Source organism: Monopterus albus, unplaced genomic scaffold (genome assembly GCF_001952655.1).
Source record: "Monopterus albus unplaced genomic scaffold, M_albus_1.0 scaffold163.1, whole genome shotgun sequence".
Taxonomy (NCBI): Eukaryota; Metazoa; Chordata; class Actinopteri; order Synbranchiformes; family Synbranchidae; genus Monopterus; species Monopterus albus.
In genome coordinates this window covers 482,464-500,456 of record NW_018128043.1, presented here as the reverse complement: position 1 = coordinate 500,456, position 17,993 = coordinate 482,464, and the positions used below count along the sequence as shown (strand labels likewise).

Genomic DNA, 17,993 nt, shown 5'->3' with positions numbered 1-17,993 from the left:
ATCAGACTTTCAGTAAACTTTCTGTTGATTTTAAACAGTCCTCTCCTGTCGTCACTTCTCGTGCTTCCAACAAAAGAATTGGGTTAATTTCTGACAAAGAGGTTAGAATCTAACACTATGTTATGTATTTACAAAACTGTTCAAATAATTGTTTAATCTGTTTGACCTGTGGAAAGACTTGACCTGTGGACATGAAGCTGTGAGTAGGTGCAGAGGCTCAGAGAAACAGGAAGTCTTGCAGATACATACTGAGATGACTAAACTGTCTGCACGAGAATAGTGTGTGGGTGTAAGGTCTGATTGTCTTGGCTTCAGATTATCAACATTTATCAACATATGAAATTCTAGGATTGACATTATAATCTGCATTAGCAAATATGTCTACATGTTTATTTTTGTATGCATTGTAATAGTATCATATGCTTTATGATTTACTTGTGTTAACCATTTCTTTTGCCATAAAGAGTGTAGGAGACATGTGTAAGGCTGTAAGAGTAAACAGGAAACCACATAGAGGAAGTAGACCAGGTCTCATAGCAACGGTGGCGCGCTTCCTGAATCTGCAGACAACAACTAACTGTTTATAAAGACGTATGTAGGAGGGTAATGTCTAGGTCGAAAGGTCAGGATATTTTGTACTGAGAATTCAAAATCTGCCTGGCGACGAGATTAGAATGAGGTCAAGAAACCAACCAAGGAACGAGGATGAAGGACAACCAGGATGACGTCAGATCATTTGCATGACTCTCATCATAAATTCTTTATGCAGAGGAAACTCGTGGTTCCAGCTTCCTGCAGCAGCTATGCACTATACTTCTGTGTGATAGGGCTTCAGATAGAGACGGAACCCAGAGCTCTGTATTGCTTGTCTTGAATATTGTTTTCTTCATTAAGATTGTAATAAATATTTTAAAGGTTGTTCTGACTTCGACCCTTCCTCAGAAATGGACATGCAGGACGCTTAGGTCCTTCAGCCCCCTGGGAATCCTATCCCCTGACCTCTCTCACTGAGCCCGGTGAGTGAGAGGTTGAAGAGCTCCATGGACCGGAGTGAAGACCGTGGATCCCACATAAAATGGTTAAGGGTTAATACATACTGATATATTCTTGCATACACGTAGGTGGTGTGAACTCATAGTTTGTCAATTGATTTTGATAATTAAGTTGGGTAAGTATTAATCTAATGGTAATTGGTAATGGTAATTTAAATTCTTATTATTGAATGGTGTTCATGGTAGGATGCAAGAGAATCTTTGTTGTTTTTGTGTATTAGTTACCCCCTAACGTTATGATTAACCAATGGAAGTTTGCTACACATGGTGTTTATACTTTTCCACAATTATGTCTGCTCAAACGCTCTAAGTTGCATTGAATCAGCTTACACATACGGCATACATATAGAGGTCACTGCAACGAAGAACCTGCTTACATGCTGTAACCCCTCTTGTGTTTTTAGTTCATTTTTCCCTAAAGTACTCAGCTCTGTAGTTGACCCTTGAGGGAGTGGCCATGAGGGGGGCCTCTCACCTCTCAAAACGCTAGGTGGCTTCATCTGGGGACAAAGGGACATTGATTTAGGTCGACACGTTTTTGTTCGTGTCGAAAGGGGGAATTGTTAGGTATTTTTAGTCAGATATTGGTTAGGTACTTGTTGTATTAGAAATGTTTTTAGTGTAGACAGGATGTCTAGCTCAGGCTGTTAAATGCTTACTTACTTTCATGAGTTACTCCAGGTTGTTTATGTTCAAGGATAACTAGATAGAAAGTTGATTACTGTATGACGTATTTAATCATAATCATAATATCTTCTTATGCTTAATGTCAGGACATGTCACTGGATGTCCTGTCAGAATGTCTTAGATACACACCACACAATCAACGGTCAATCACACATTGATTTTCTTCATGTTTTGACTACTGCTCTGGTCAGCTGCAAAGCTGGCACCAGGAGACGTCACGGTTTGATGTTCCTGTGTAGAATGGGGTTAGCCCAAAGCAATATAATGTACAGGCCTGTTGGGTTCGGGGTTCTTTCATCCTTCAGGTGCCTGCGTGCATGTTGGAGGTGGAAGATACCTGAGTGTGTAATGTTAATTTTTACCTGTGTTCATGGAATAAATCAGCACTGTTTTGAAGCTACTTGGACTGCCTCGTCTCTCAGAGTTAGCATGATACCAAGAACCGGAATACTTCACTTTCCTGTGATCAGACTTTCAGTAAACTTTCTGTTGATTTTAAACAGTCCTCTCCTGTCTTCACTTCTTGTGCTTCCAACAAAAGAATTGGGTTAATTTCTAACAATGGCTAACCCTTACCTGAACCTAATTCTAACCTGAACACTAAAACACGTCTTAACCCTCAAAAAGGTTTTTCACAAAGTGAGCACCATCCAAAATGTTCTCACTCTGTAGCAAAAATACTGTTTTGGTCCTCACTATATAGCAAGTACAACAGACACACACACACACACAGAGAAATCCACGCAGTGTCAATGCAGGACAACCACATCTCACTTTACTGCTAAAAGCTGATCAACAAAAAAACTGGACCGGCGGATGCGCACAGAGACCAAAACCCACTGTTTGCGCTAACCTGCTGTTATTTCCCAGCCGAAAATAGAGCAACGTATCACATCAAAATCGCCGCATGCGCACGCACACGCATCCAGACACGTGGTGCTTTGCTGGGACGGAGGTGATTACGTCCGTCTGTGGCTTTTAAGGAATGCAACACAGATACAGTTCTGCTTTGCTCGGTACATCTCTTTCACCCAATGCACCACACACACTATTTGAAACATAGAAATACACGTAGGCAACACAAATCCATGTTTGCATTATATGCCCATTTTTCTTTTCCAACATGGCACAACTAGGCGGTGGAAGAGAAGATTCAAAATATTCAGGGTGTAGGAAATGCACGGTCCGGGAATCCGGAGGGGGCAGGGGGTCGGAGAGGCTCGCTGGCCACACACCTCGCCGGGTTCCCCGACATGACCAACAGTCCCTCTGAAGGAAGGTGACATGGCTACGAAATAGAACAGTTTCCTTCTTCTTCATAGAACAATCAGCGTCCTGATTCTTTTTTCATGTGCTGTGGACTATCTGTCCATTCAGTGTAAACCTATTTTAAACTTGAATATTTTATTGACCACAAACTGTATGTATATGTTTATTTGACATGCAGTTTAAACAGGCTTGCAGATACGGGTTAACAGCACACAACATGGGAGAATATAATTTCCCTCATATCTAAAATAAAATGTGAGTCCATATTTATCCAGTTTTTGAACATTTCCATGACCTTTTTGCGCATATTCTGGATAACAGACGAAACAGTATGTGTTCTCTGCAGAATGTGGGGGATGTCTCTGCTTTGTCATAAAATCCCACGACCAATGTGTTTTGTGTGTATGTGTGAACGGGTTTACTGCATTACGACCAATTACCATCATCACTAGGCTATTTATCACCCCCATAAACAGTCCCCCCACCCAGCCCAGTACTCACTTCCGAAACTGCTCCCGCATCGCCGGCCGATCGAAATCCTCCGAGTGCGGTGAAAATGAACCGATTCCCAAGCAAAACTGAGCCGATACTCCAGCCCCTCCGCGGTCAAGCACCCTCAACCACCGGAGAGAGGCGTCCAAAATCACCGTATATGTACGTGTGTGTCGGCGTTCGCTCTTCTCTGCCAGCAATAGCGGCGTGTTGCAGGGGCTGACTGGCCAGCGAGACGCGAGGGTCATTCCGCCGGCTTACAACAACGACGACTTCCGCTTAAGGCTCCCAAGTAAAAGATAAGCGTCTTTTAATAAACCAAAAATGCAAGGTGCAGCTAAATTCAAGTAAAAGATATGCGTATTTTAATAAACCAAAAATGCAAGGTGCAGCTAAATTCAACGTTGCCTCAACAATGTCCTATACAAATTACAACCGAAATCTATAGGACCCTTTCCTAGTGATTTAACACAGAGGCAGCCTGTCTGTTGCCCAGAAAACCGGTGACATGTGCAACAGGTAAAAACATTTTAGTGTATAGTGGACTAATTGTTTTTTCATTAAGATGGTGTTTTTAAACAACCTTGTGGGTTTTTCCAAAGGAAACAGGCGAGGGGCAATACCTGGTGCTATATGGCCACTGGCAAGATGCTTTGTGAGATATAAATTACCATGGATATACCAACACCTATTCTTCATAAAGCAGGTAGACTAATTGAAATAGCTTAGTTTTTACTAGTGTGTCAAAGTAAATTTGCGGCTGTACCTTAAGCCTAATTGCAAACCCCACAGGTTCAACATGCCCAAGTGGACCAATTTGTTAATCCCAAATCTGTGTTTGAATGTGGAAGTAACCTACACTGTCAGCTAAAAGCAAAACAAGAACCTTAGGAGTCAGTTGGGGGTTCTTACTCTTCTCCCAGTGCCCTCAAGTCTGTTAATTTGGCCATGGCTGTAGACTGCTGAACTATTGCACACAGGACAAATTTATAATCGCTACGCAAGATACAGTATGTTAGTCTATATAACGTGAACTGAAATTATTCGTTTGCCTTATTTTGAAATTGAACTCTGCATATTTCCGGGCTAGTCCTGAAATTTTTTTTTTCTGAGAAAGAAGGTTGATGCAGTTTAGTTAGACGAGGCGGAGCTGAGGCTGCTCCCCTCTGCCTCCCTTCCCCCACACCCGCTGCTTCTGAAAGCAAAGGAGCCTCGACACCATCCGAGGAGGTGAGAAACCTCCTCGGGGGAGGGGGCAAGGTACAAAGGTTTGCACATTCAATGCCACAGAGAGGAAGAAAGGGGGAGGGAAAAATGAGGCAAAAAGGAAAAGGAGGGGGTGAAGGAAAGAAAACTGTTTTTTGCTTTTACATGGCTCATAGGAGAGGAGACAGGAATAGGAGGGGGAGGTCTAATTTATAGGCAAGTCTCAACTGCTGTTTTATCCCACCATAACAATGTGTCTTTATACCTGAGTGCATGCAGGTGTGTCTGTATTTATCACAGAGATTCAGATGGAGGACAAGGAGGGAAAGGGATGGATTCAACACAATTCTGAGGAGGACTGTTTGAGATACTCTTCTTGCAGTGAGGCAAATTAAACACCCTCTCAGGATAGGGGTTGGGGGACAAGCTGGATGTTGCAGGTTTGAGGAAATGTTCTCCAGAGGCAGACAACTAATGGTGCACAAGAAGCCATATGCTGTTGGTCAGCCATATGCTGTTGCACTGTGCCCTGAATGTGTATAAGAGTGTGTTTGTGTTCCAGAGACATAAGTGTGGGTGTGTTAAGTCTGTGTATTGTACATTTGCACACTGGCTGCTGCAATGTGTAAAGCCAACACTAGGTACTACTTGAACAAAGGTGTATGGACACCCCTGTAAACATTGTATACTTTTGGTCCAGGGCTTTATTTTATGGTTTGGGCCCCACAGTTCAAATGAAGTATACAGTTAAATCATTTTAGTTTTGCAGCAACACTTTGAAGCTCCTTGGTTTTCCCAGGTTGGTGGGGAAGAACTTGACTGAGACCCTAGCTCAAGCTTGTCCAGCACTTTTGAGGTGAACTGAAATGCAGTTTGTAAGCCAGGCCTTACCACCAACATCAGTGACATACCATGTTTGAAAGGCAGTGGTAGATGAAGTCCATTGGCTTAGTGATGCACAATTAACTGATTAATTACAAAAATTTGTATAGACAGTGTTTGGTTGCAGTCCTAAATTATAAGGCCATTTCACACTTTGTATATAAAATCATAACCACAGCTGTCAGATAAATGTCATTTTGTAGAGTTAAAAAAATACCATTTTTACCTCTGTGATGTAATGATGTAGAAGTATAGAATAGCATAAATGCACAAAAAAAGACTGTACTTGAGCAATCAAAACAATTCTCATGGTTTACAAATGATATCTAGTCACTAAGTATGAATGTAATGTTTGGGTGTCCACAAACCTTTGGCAATATATCGTGTGTTAATGGGCATGTGTGCATAATAAATAAAAAAAAAAATCACTTTGTTGTGTACGTGTTCATGCAGCATACAATGACGGATGTGTATAAGTCTGCGTAGACAGGTGTGTGTGTGTGTGTGTGTGTGTGTGTGTGGGGTCAGCTGGCACTCACAGCGTCTCAGTCATCAGGCCAGGTCCAGCTTTCTCTCTGCATATGGAAAGGAGAATGTCACTTTCCCTCCCTCCCTTTTTCTCTCTTGAATGTGTTTTTCTCACTCGTGTGATTGCAATTAATTCCACATCAGCCGACAAGTTAATTTAAAACTCTTGAAATCAACTAAGTGTATAGTGCCAGTATGGAATGTATGGAATCTCTCTCACTCAGTCACTCACAGTTAACACACCAAGCTTCTAGTTGCTGATTAGCAAGCCATCTGTGAGCTGCCCGAGGTTGACCAGTGACACTGTAGGGTTATTCTGACCAATGAATTTGGAATGTGAGGTGAAAGGCTAGCTCTCTGAGAAGTAACTGCTGGCTTTTGTTCTACCAGATTTGGAAACAGTCATATTCAAGATATTAACATGATGGTTAAAAAATTGATTTTTTGTTTGTTTGTTTTATGTTAGATGTAACAAATGCTCTTTTAAATTAAAAACACACAACCTAGTTAGCATTCCATAAACTGCAGATAATGTTAGCCTGTTGAAGCTAACATTTATGTTAACCTAAAAAGATTGAAACAGACTATAATATAATATATACTGTGGAATAAAATTTAAATCATAAACTTCTCCTATTATTCGTGTCAGTGTTTAATTTCAGTGAGTTATGAGCATCTAAACACATGCTGCTCAAATATAGACATAGAGATTCCCGATCCTGTTCAGCATAGGTATGGTTATTCACTGACAAAACATACTACCCTATACAGCAAGGGAAGGTTTAACAGTACATTAGCTGGCTACGTTTTATTGTTGTCATTTAGCTGAATCCTACTATTTTCATTCCTTGCTAATGTCAGAATGCTAATATGTTGCTTTGCACCAGCCACTCTGCTTACTATATCAAGGTAATGACTATATGTACAGTCCATCTGCACATGTTTGAGAAATACATGGTGCCTGAGAACTGGTGACACAGGGACTACTTACAGGGCTCGTTAGTGAAGTGCTGTCATTAGTGAGCCAGAAGCTAATACACTAGCAAGCTGGGAATGTGCTAGTGCTTGTTAGTCACATTAGTGCTTGGAGCTTCTTTTCTGTTTCCTCTGTACTTTGCTGTTCAGCACATCCCTTAACAGTTTATTCATTAAAGAGCTAATTGTTAATTAGCAAATGTTTGCAGTAAAATTGCACTGATTTAAATGCTGGTGGGGCCGAACCTTAATGGTAGCCTAAAGCTAGTACAATAGTGTAACAGCACCACAATTAGAGAAGAGTTGTAGTCAGTGAACTGTATCAGTAATGTCAATTACACACCAATGTCTAACCAAATTTTGCAATAGCTAATTTTAATTACCATAACTACTAGTCAATATGAGACCAAGTAAGTCTGTAGCAGCAAAATCCAAACTCAATTCAAGTATAGTGAATTGGACGTGTCATTGCTAATAAATTTTTCATTTGCAAGTAGATAGAAGACATTTCATTTTTCAAAAGTTACAATGCATGGTTTGGCTATATGTTATATGATGCTCACACACTGGTTTATCTACTGAAATATAAAATCATGTTCAGGGGGTCTGAACAATGCTTGCCCATAGAGCCACTGGCAGAACTGAAGAGGTTAAAGCCCTTCTAGATTTCTCTTAGCCCTCTTCTTGAATCTACTTAAATTAATCAGGACATCAGCTCCAAAAGAAATACATTCTATGTATCCCTATGGCTCGAAATATCCATCAACCACCTAATTATCTCCCAATTTTAACTCAGTAAAATTACTTTGCTGTACCAACTCAGCAGCAGACTCCTGTCTGTGCACCCTGAAGTGCTGAGGCAGACGTTGTAAGACTCTACTTACAACCATGCTAACATATCCCACCTCCAAAGCTTCTGCTATCTGCTGATGAGTAGTAAACTGTCTCCCAGCATTCACCACAACACTGCAGTGTGATCTAGGGTTCATCTGCTTGACAAGCATATTTTGAGATATAATGAAGTAAACAAATCCAAAAAAATTTAGCATTTATGTCTTAAAGACAGACTTCATTAAAAACAGTTTGTATTATTTGTACTGGTTAAAGAACCAATACAAATAATGAACACGGATGCAGTGATGAGAAAAGTGTCAATATATGGAGTAAATATGAACTAACAAAGAAATGGATGAATATTTCTAAGACAAACAGAAAGACTGAATGGATACCAGGCAAGCCAACAACATGTGCCACAATGTAACAATCCATATTACAAAAAAACACATTTCGTGGTGTGTGTGTGTGTTTTTTTATTCTACATGCACAATAAGTAAGATGAAGTATTAGGGTCACATTGAGGAAAAATATAATAAGAGAAGGAAGATTTTTTTTTTATTTTACGTGTCAAGAATAAAGTCAATCTTTCACATTTCAACTTTATTCTTAACATTTCAACTTTATTTTCAGAATGGTATTTCAACTGCATTCTTGACATTTTGGCTGTATTCTTGAGATTTCAACTTTATTGTCTAAATTATATTTTGACTTTAATCTCAACATTTTGACTTTATTCTCGCCAGACAAAATTAAAAAAAAATCTCCCTCCTCTCATTTTATTTTTCCTTAATGCGGCCCTAATACTCCATCATAACTACAAATCTGCCTAACAATGAAAAAGATATTTTTATTTCACTGAAAGATGCTAGATCCAAATCCAAGGTAAGGTCTGGTTATGTGTGCACAAGTACAGTCAAAGCCTATAAAGACATATTGTATCTTACTCCTCTATGCCATAGAGCTCCATTGTTGTCCAAAAAAAATCACATCAGTGAACCAGTGTTGCTCTGTTCCTTCATAACCATAAACATGCACTGTAGTTTATTTTGAGTCAGTCTGACACACATTGTCCTTTTTTTACCAAATACTCACCTACGTAAGTACCAAAAGTGCATTCATCTGTCATTGAAAATAGTCCACATCAAATGCAGTATTTCCTCCTGTTTGAGTAACATTTGCCAAAAACTACATTGTCCAGCTGTTGTAGGAAATTACTGAGCCTTTAAAGAGATATAATGTGTTTTATTTTTAAGATTTATGTCTTCAGTAAGAGCCAAGTGGGTTTGGAGCTGGGAGCCATAGACAGGGTAGCCCTGTCTTCTAACCCAATTTAAGGTGTACAAACAATTGTTTATGGTAGGTCTAGAAATATCTCATTCAGTGGTAATGCAAAGCGCATTCTGCATTGTTAGTTAAAACGTTAGTGCACACAAATTACAAAGCTGTTTTCCTCCCACAGTTTTCATGACACGTAACCAGACCACAGGCATCCTTTTTTCAAGTATCTGGCAGCCTAACTGGAAGTACCACTAACTAAGTTAATCTCTCAGGTCATAATCTGTATGTCGTTTTATTATGTAAATAGCAGTGATGTGAAGCGGCTGGGCTACAGCTCAGAGGTCAGTACTTACTTGATATAGTAGGGCACACTGTTTGGGGAGATGCCCTGCTCAAAGGGGCTCTCTACAGATCCTGCTGAGACAGAAAAACAGGAGTCACAACAGCTGTTAAAACTGTCTGCAGGATATTACACTTTTCACACACTCATTTTACTGCAGGATCATCATCCTGTAGGTCTACAAAACATGCCCATGTAGGAAATGTGTATGCAGCAGTTACCAAAATAGTGCATATAATGAAACATTTTCTTCAAAGTAATATACATGATAATGAAAACCAGCAGAAAAACAAGAAACATTGCTAATTATCTCACTTATTATGCCCACAGGACTTACCACACCAACCATTAAAGCTGGGAATTGTCAGAACAGTTGGAGTGCATCTCTAACCAATCAGACCACTTGGCTAGCACTACCTGCTGTAAAATATTATTGTGCCCCATGGGTAAAATTTGCTGCAGTTAAAAACAGAACAATGCATCTTGGGACAAATGTCAGAACATTAGGTATGCATTGACATAGCAGTAAGATATAAAAACATGTACATTCTCACTCTTCCCACAATATCTTTATTAAAATGCCATCACCATCACAAATGCCACACTGTGCACAGTGTCTCATCCCCAAAGACTTATTTTTTCTACTGTACAAATGATATTTCATCACCATCTTACAGACGTCATGTTTCTTAACTGCCAATTTTAGTTTCTTTATTTTCTTTATTAGTTTTTTCTCTCATTTTAATCACTGCCACAAGTGCAAGAGTGATGCTATGATCTTTTGTTTTTTGTCATCTTTTAATTACTTTGCAGATAAGCTGTAATCAAACTAAAGAGAACTGATGACAAAAGCAGATACCAGCTGACATCTTTTAAAAAATCATCCTCAGACACTAACAGTTTTAATTTTTAATATTATGTGTCCTTTGTCATTTAAAATGCCAAGGATAACTATTATTTCTACATGCCCTATATACTATATTTTTACATGCAGCTGTGATATGTGGCACACTAACGCAAGAGAAACAGTTGTTAGTGTCTCCTTTGCATTCTTGCCTTTTTTTCTTTGCATTTTTGTCTATTAAAACTGCTGTTCTTGGAGAGAGTAATGTCTGCGTCTTCAAAAATGGATTTCCGCATCTATGACTTTTGAATGAAAAATTGCCTAGTCAAGATACAAGACTGCTAGGACCTGAATCCAAAAGCTGCTGTTTAGCTTTGACAGTTAAATTGCTAAAGAACTGTCTGCCAGCAATCTTCAACTCTACTTGCACCGAAAATATGCATAATTTTAATTCATAACAGTTAAACTTTGTTATATATATATTAGTACTTATATTATCAAATTTACTGACCCCTCAGCAAGCCCAATTTAGCAAATGGTGATGGCTCCACAAATTAAAAAGTAATTGTTATTGTCTTGATAACTGCCTTAGCAATTTCTGAAAACAATACTGAAACAATATGTCAGGGGTAGACAAAAACAGGCGTCTTATTTCTAGTCAGTAATCACCAAATTTGTTGACTGAAATGCCTATGCAAAAATTAAAGTTAGCAGCTGTAGCTATGTGGCTAATTATTGTTAGCTCAGTGAGTTGGTTAAAAATCCAGTATCCAGCTGACCAGTTTTAAAATGAGAACCTTGTACAAGGTATTTAATATGCACTTGAAGGTTACAAAACAGCTGTTATATCATGTTAAAAGTCTGAGGCAAAAGCTAGATGTCTCTTGTAAAAGGGAGCATCCTCACCACTAGATAGTGCTACAGTAGTTAGCTAACCCTTATTATTATAGTAAAATATGACTAGGAAAAATATGAGGAAAATGCAGTTTCACAGTATAAGGACAATGAAAATGTTAATTTGTGCTTAAAACCACACAGTACATGTTCCAGTCTTGAACATGAGTTTTCAACTCAGTTACCCAAAGAAAATAAAACAAAAAATGCACATCATCATCTATCACATTCTCTCTCTCTCTCACTAACAAGTCATGTATTCATTCCCCCTGCTGTCATGAGTTGGATGTCTCATTTAGTCTATTCTTTCTCTTCCACACACACACACAATCCCTGCTCACCTCTTAAGTATCCTTTCAACTGTCAACAGTCTGATGTATGCATGTAGGTATATGTGCACATTTTTATGTGATATTTTACTCACTGTGCAGAAGGCCAAAGTCCCTGTGAGCATCCATCAGCTGCTTTAGATGTTCACTGATGGAAATCTGACAGAGAGAGAGATGGAAAGAAACACATTCAGGGCTGATTTGGGGCAGGTTTGTTGACACTTTTTGTAGTTTGTTTTCCCCCCTAGACTCTGAATTAAAACTTTAAGGTCAACATGGATGTTTTTTCAGACTTGGCTGCGTGTAATTACTGTCCAAACAAGTATTTCGTGAATGTGGGATTAGCAGGAGTTTAGCTGAGGGTTTATTCTCCAGCTGGTTTTAGCTGCTGGCTCACATAGTTATGTCAAATCGCAAAATGAGTGGCAAAGATATCTCAAATGTAATATTCTTAATAATTTCAGTTAAAACCTAGGGACAACTCATTATGAAAATTTCACATTAGTTAATATTGGCTGTGGCTATCTATCTTTCATTTGGTATAGTGCTTTAGCTGTCTAACTACATTTTGGCTTGGTACTGCTAATTTTACATGCTGTTTTCAGTAAAATTATATATTTTTATGTCATAATAATTTTAAATGTGTATATGGTTATACAGGTGACAAAAAGTCAGATTCTATCCATAACTACATTTTGACTAAATGTGTAGTTATTGTGTTTTGTATGGGCCACATAAAGGAAAAATAAAATAGAAAGAAGGTTTTGTTTGGTTGTTTGTTTTGCCTGGAGAGAATTGTTCTCTCAAAATATTGAGATTGAAGTCAAAATGTTAAGAATAAAGTTTAAATGTTGAGAATAAAGTCAAAATGTCAAGAATAAAGTTGAAATACCATTTTGAGAATGAAGTTGAAATGTTTAAGGTTGAAATATAATTTTCACAATAAAAGTGAAATGTTGGGAATCAAGTTGAAATGTTTAAGGTTGAAATATAATTTCAAGAATAAAGGCAAAATGTTGGGAATCAAGTTGAAATACCATTTTGAGAATGAAGTTGAAATGTTTAAGGTTGAAATATAATTTCAAGAATAAAGGCTAAATGTTGGGAATCAAGTTGAAATACCATTTTGTCAACAGAGCCGAAATGTCAAAACAAAACAAAACAAACTTTCTCCTCTCATTTTATTTTTCCTTAATGTGGCCCTAATACTCGGTCATAGTTTTGGCTTTGTTGGCCAATATATATCTATTTAATTCTTGTACTATAATTACTATCTTACTGCAAAAACTGAATACATCAAATGAATATTAAAAAATGCCAATGCAAAATATACAGTTTTCTAAAGATCTGTATTATAAAATCCAAAAACTGATGAGAATCCAGAATACATTATAATTTTAAAACCACAAGAAACATTTTGCCCCCAAAAACTAATCGCTTTAAACTGTGATGATGGGAATACACAGAAGTGATTTTCTTGCAAAAAACAAACAAACAGTGGATTCAAGAATAGGCAGGCACAGGGAGAGGAAAACGAGTGGAGGAGAAACAAAGGCAGGCATGGAAGAGATAACTAATTTTGTAGTGGATGAATTAAAGTGGATGCAGTCTCCTGTGAGTCTACTTCAGCTTTGAATGAGCTGTTGATCTAGATAGAACTGAGATCACTGTGCCAAATCAGCACGGCTCTGTAGATACAGAAAGAGAAGTGGGACACACATACACAATGTGTGTGAGTGCTCAAATATCTTAACTCGTCAATGATCCAAACCTAAACACCTACTCTGTAGGCTGGCACCAATTTTACAGTATCTTGTACTGAATATTTTAGGAAGGATTCCTCTGTACAAAATGTAAATGTTGGTAGTATTACAGTACAATCAGAGTAATAAAAATGCAGTTGTGTTTCAGTCAGGCAACATGTCTGACAAGTGCAATACTTGCAAAAAAAAAAAAAGCAATATTCATACAAAATAGTTATCTTCATCATGAGAACAGGAAAAAGCATATCATAAAACCCTAAGTAAAATTTTATCACACAAAAAATCTTATATGAACTGGTTTATTGGTTTGTCTATGTATATATGTACATATGCATAGACATGCAGGCTGCTGTCATGTGTTCTATGACATGTTTGATCAAGGTAGCTTGACTGAAATGCAGTTATTCAATCATCAATTTATCAGTTTCTCCAAGTGTTTCCACCAGATGGTTAAATTAGCCTTACAAGATTCTGAAAAGACCTTCCGAACATTCCAGGAAGCCCAGTTTGAGTGACTCATGAATGTGTTTAAAGGTTTACTAGGCACCAATATACAATACAGACCAATAGTTTAAATTGCCCAGATAGGATTTTACACCTCTGGAAAGTTATCACTGCTGCAACTATTTTATTTTCAATCAGCAATATTGAGGTAAACAGAAAAAATAGAGCACTTGCATTGCAGAGCAATCCACCAGGAAGTGATTTGCTAAGCAGCAACTTGCTGGATGATGTTGTGAATGCTAGCTGTGGCTGCTTCAACCTTCTTGTGGCTCTACCCCATGATTTTTTTTGCTGGATCCCCATGCTGGCCCCCATGCTGCCCTGACTTAAAAGCTCCATTCACGTGGATGGCAGGACTGCATTTTTTTCATGCATGACAAATCAGTCTGAATGTGATGGTAAACATTTTGGATAAAAGTGCCACATGCATGCAAATACAGTATATTCCATAAAATACACTGGCTGCTCTTTGCATCAGCTGTGTTCAGTTTGTTAACCTCCTCATATCTACAAGAAATCTCATCCTCAAAAACTGATGCGCACATTGTTGGTGTGAGTCACAATTTGTACAGCTTGAAGATGAAAACCAAAAAAGGCTATTTATCAATATGATAAATACAATGGAGCACCACACCATAAAGGATTAAGCCTTTCTAATCAGATGTATAATTCCAACAGAGACATGATTTTAGACCAGTACCAACACTTGCCAACTACAGTAGCTGCATCCAAACATCCCCAGAGGAGATGCTGTGTGTCTATAATCACTGATGCTCCCTGACACAGTGCTCAGTAATCTCACGTTCCCAGGCAACATATGCAGCTCAGGCTAGCATGTGTAGCTTTGGCAGGCTGATTAGTGACAGATTTTTTGCTCAATCCAGTAAAAAAAATTAATCATTGAAAGCTTAAAGGCATCTTAATGTTCTCTGATAGAGGTCTTAAGGCTGAGTGACTGAGAAGGGTTAGTGTCCAGTCTGAGTGGACAGATTGGCTGAATAACCATTCAGCGTTTCATCCATAATCACATGAGAAGGCCACTGAAGACAAATTGTATGTATCTGTGTGATTCATGGTATGAGATGAAGAACTAATGAAGATGAAATTATGACAGTGATGACCAGTCCTTTTGGCTTTGATGTGACATAAAACCAAATGATAAAATTACCTTTGATTTCACCTCACCCAATCCATTTCTGCCTGAGTTGTTTTCCCCTGTATCCACGGTAACCTAATTGGGGTAGTACAAACAAGAGGAGTGGGATTGTTGAGTTGAAATTTGTCGCAATTACTCGGAGCGACCTGTGTCCATGTGCTGACCAATCAGCTTCAACCTCTTAGGTACAAAAGAACATAGTAAACCACATAAATTGACCTGAAAGTGCCATTTCCACACACACACTCACACTTGCACACAAACAAAACAAAAACACAAGTACTCACCTAAAATTTACACCAAATAAACTATATCAGAGAAAACTAGAGAAATGCATTTCCTGTCATAAATGCATGTGGATGCTAATAAGCTGAAAGATCGTCCTGAAAATGCCTGAAAACAATTGCTGAAAAAACTGAAAGATGAGAAGAAATGGCTGAAGCTCTTTGTTGAAATAGTTGAGAAGAAATGGCTGAAGTTCTTTGTTGAATAATCTGAAGGATCAGATGCATTAAAGTAGGAATGGCCTTGAACAGCTGAACATTTTGATACCTGAATGGCTTTTCTAGCTGAAAGTATGCTGACCTTATTAAGATGTGAAAATAGTCCAATAGGACCCCCACAAAGTAGGTAAAACAAGTAGGTGTGAATGTGTGTGTGTGGGGGGGCACTCCAAGACTGTGTCAATGAATCAGCACTTTGAGCTCCCATTGACTTGTATTCCAAACAATAAAGCTGAATCAATTAAAAAGTATAAATGGTATAAAAAAGAAAAATACAAGCAGGGATGTCCTTGAAGAGTTGAACAGATAAATACCTCAATGGCCTGTATAGCTGAAAGTATGCTGGACTTATAGAGTGCCAAAAAAGGGTGGAAGATCCCAGAATAATAACTAGAAAAATGCATTTCCTGTCGAAAATACGTGTGGATGCTGTAATGCTGAAAAGGCTGAAATACCTGCAATCAATTGCTGAAACAGCTCAAGGATGAGAAGACATGGCTGAAGTTGAAATAATTGAAGGTTGTGAAAAAATAGCAGAAGTAGTCTGAAACAGCTGAAGCATGAGATGCAGGGCTGAACAATTGTGGAAGTTGAAAAAACGTGAATAACTATGAAAGCAAAAAGATGAATAATTACTGTATATAAGATTAAATCAAAAGCTGAAATTGTGTGTCAACAGGCCTCACAAAGTATGGAAAAAACAAAGGCAGAGAACATTTTCAACGCTATTGATTTGTTTTTGGACTCTGTGGGACTGCGTTGGTACAATTGTGTGGGGGTAACAACTGATGGCGCAGCTTCCATGACTGGAAAAAACTCAGGAGTTGTGATTTTCTTCAGGCTCAGTGAGACTGAGCCTGAAGAAAATCCTGGAGAGAGCACTGAATGCAATGTGGACTCACTGCTTTCTTCACCGAGAAGCACTCGTGGTTAAGGATATGGTGCCAGTGCTTGATACAACACCGAAAGATGCCATAAAAATAGAGAACTACATTAAACGGAGTGCCAAGAACAGCCGCTGTTTCACATAGCTGTGCAAAGACCTGGGATGAGAGTGTTGTGGCTAGAGTGTGATGCCGACTAAATTCATTCAGACAAATCATTGTCAAAAGCGCCAGTCAGTCCAGTCAGTTGTTGTTGGTCACGAGGTACCATCAGCCAGTCTTTCTGTCAACCCACAGTCAGTCCTCGTTCCCCCCGGCCCTCAGGGGCCGGGTCTACGGTACACTTTTCACAGTAGCATTGTGATCTTCTCTTCTTCAGCCTAACCCTTCAGGCTCACTCTTTTATCCACAGCTTTCCTTAAGCTGTTACGTCAATTTCTGAACTTAGCTTCCTGTCTCCAGTTTTAGGAGACAACACCCTGTACTCAAAAACAGGAAACATCTTGACCAACCTTATATAAGCTCATTGGTCAGCTCACACGAACTTAATGAACCCATAAACACTTAGCTCACCCTTACACAACTAGTACAAATAATATCTCTGGAACCTTGTTTATTTTTAACCACTACAAGAGCACATCCAGTTGTATCATTCAGAAGTTTGCTGGTTTTCGAGGGGAAAGGTAATGTCACGCTTTGATGAGCTTAAACATGACATTGCCGCCTTCCTCTCATACAATAACTCCCGTACACTGAGATGCTCAGCGATGAACTCTGGCTCGTGCCCTTTGCCGATGTGTTTGAGCACCTCAACACTTTAAACATGTCTGCAGGGGAGAGGACACATCTTTGAACAGACAGACAAACTCACTGCCTTCAAAAAGAAGTTGAGGTTGTGGATAATAATCACTGACTAAAACAGACTTGACATGTTTCCCAACACTTGCCACGCAGCAGGAGAGCTAAATACAGCGTCCAAAAATGCCCTTAAAATAACTATCACTGCGCATCTGACCAGTCTACATGCTTGCTTTGAGGACTGCTTTCCAGAGAAACAGGACAATAGTCACTGGATAAGAGATCCCTTTGGAATTGACATGGAAAGCGTTGTGTTGCCAAGCAGCAAGGAGAATCAGATGGTCGAGCTGTCATGTGACCAGTTGCTGAGAAAGAAATTTGATGAGGTAAGGCTCCCCCATTTCCGGTGCAAATACGTGATTTCTGAATATCCCTCCCTCGCTACATTGGCAGTCAAACAATCCTACTGTTCACAACAACCTATCTGTGTTAAAGTGGCTTATCCACTTTGGTACAGCTCAAGTCAAAGCAAAGGAACAGGTTGGACACTGAACATGATCTGAGAGTAGCTCTGTCTACTATCAGCCCAGACATTGAAAGTCTTGTCAAAACTAAAGGACAACTACAGCTATCTCATTAGTTCACTGTAAAATAAAATCTTGCTTACATTTTAAGTGAAAAGAGACTATAAAGTCTTATCATGTTGTTTGCAGTTCTGCATTCAGTTTTATACACATACAGCACCCTGTTGTGTTATTCGACTGTTGTATTT

The 17,993-nt window shown here is 38.8% G+C and overlaps 1 protein-coding gene across 1 annotated transcript in view; it reads right to left on the bottom strand.

Moving 5' to 3' along the window:
* LOC109968814 (dystrophin-like) overlaps positions 1 to 17,993 on the bottom strand; it is a 345,011-nt gene that overhangs the window by 86,917 nt on the left and 240,101 nt on the right. The window contains 2 exon segments of the mRNA XM_020615347.1: positions 9,560 to 9,620; positions 11,709 to 11,772. Of these exon segments, the coding sequence (XP_020471003.1) occupies positions 9,560 to 9,620; positions 11,709 to 11,772 (125 nt within the window).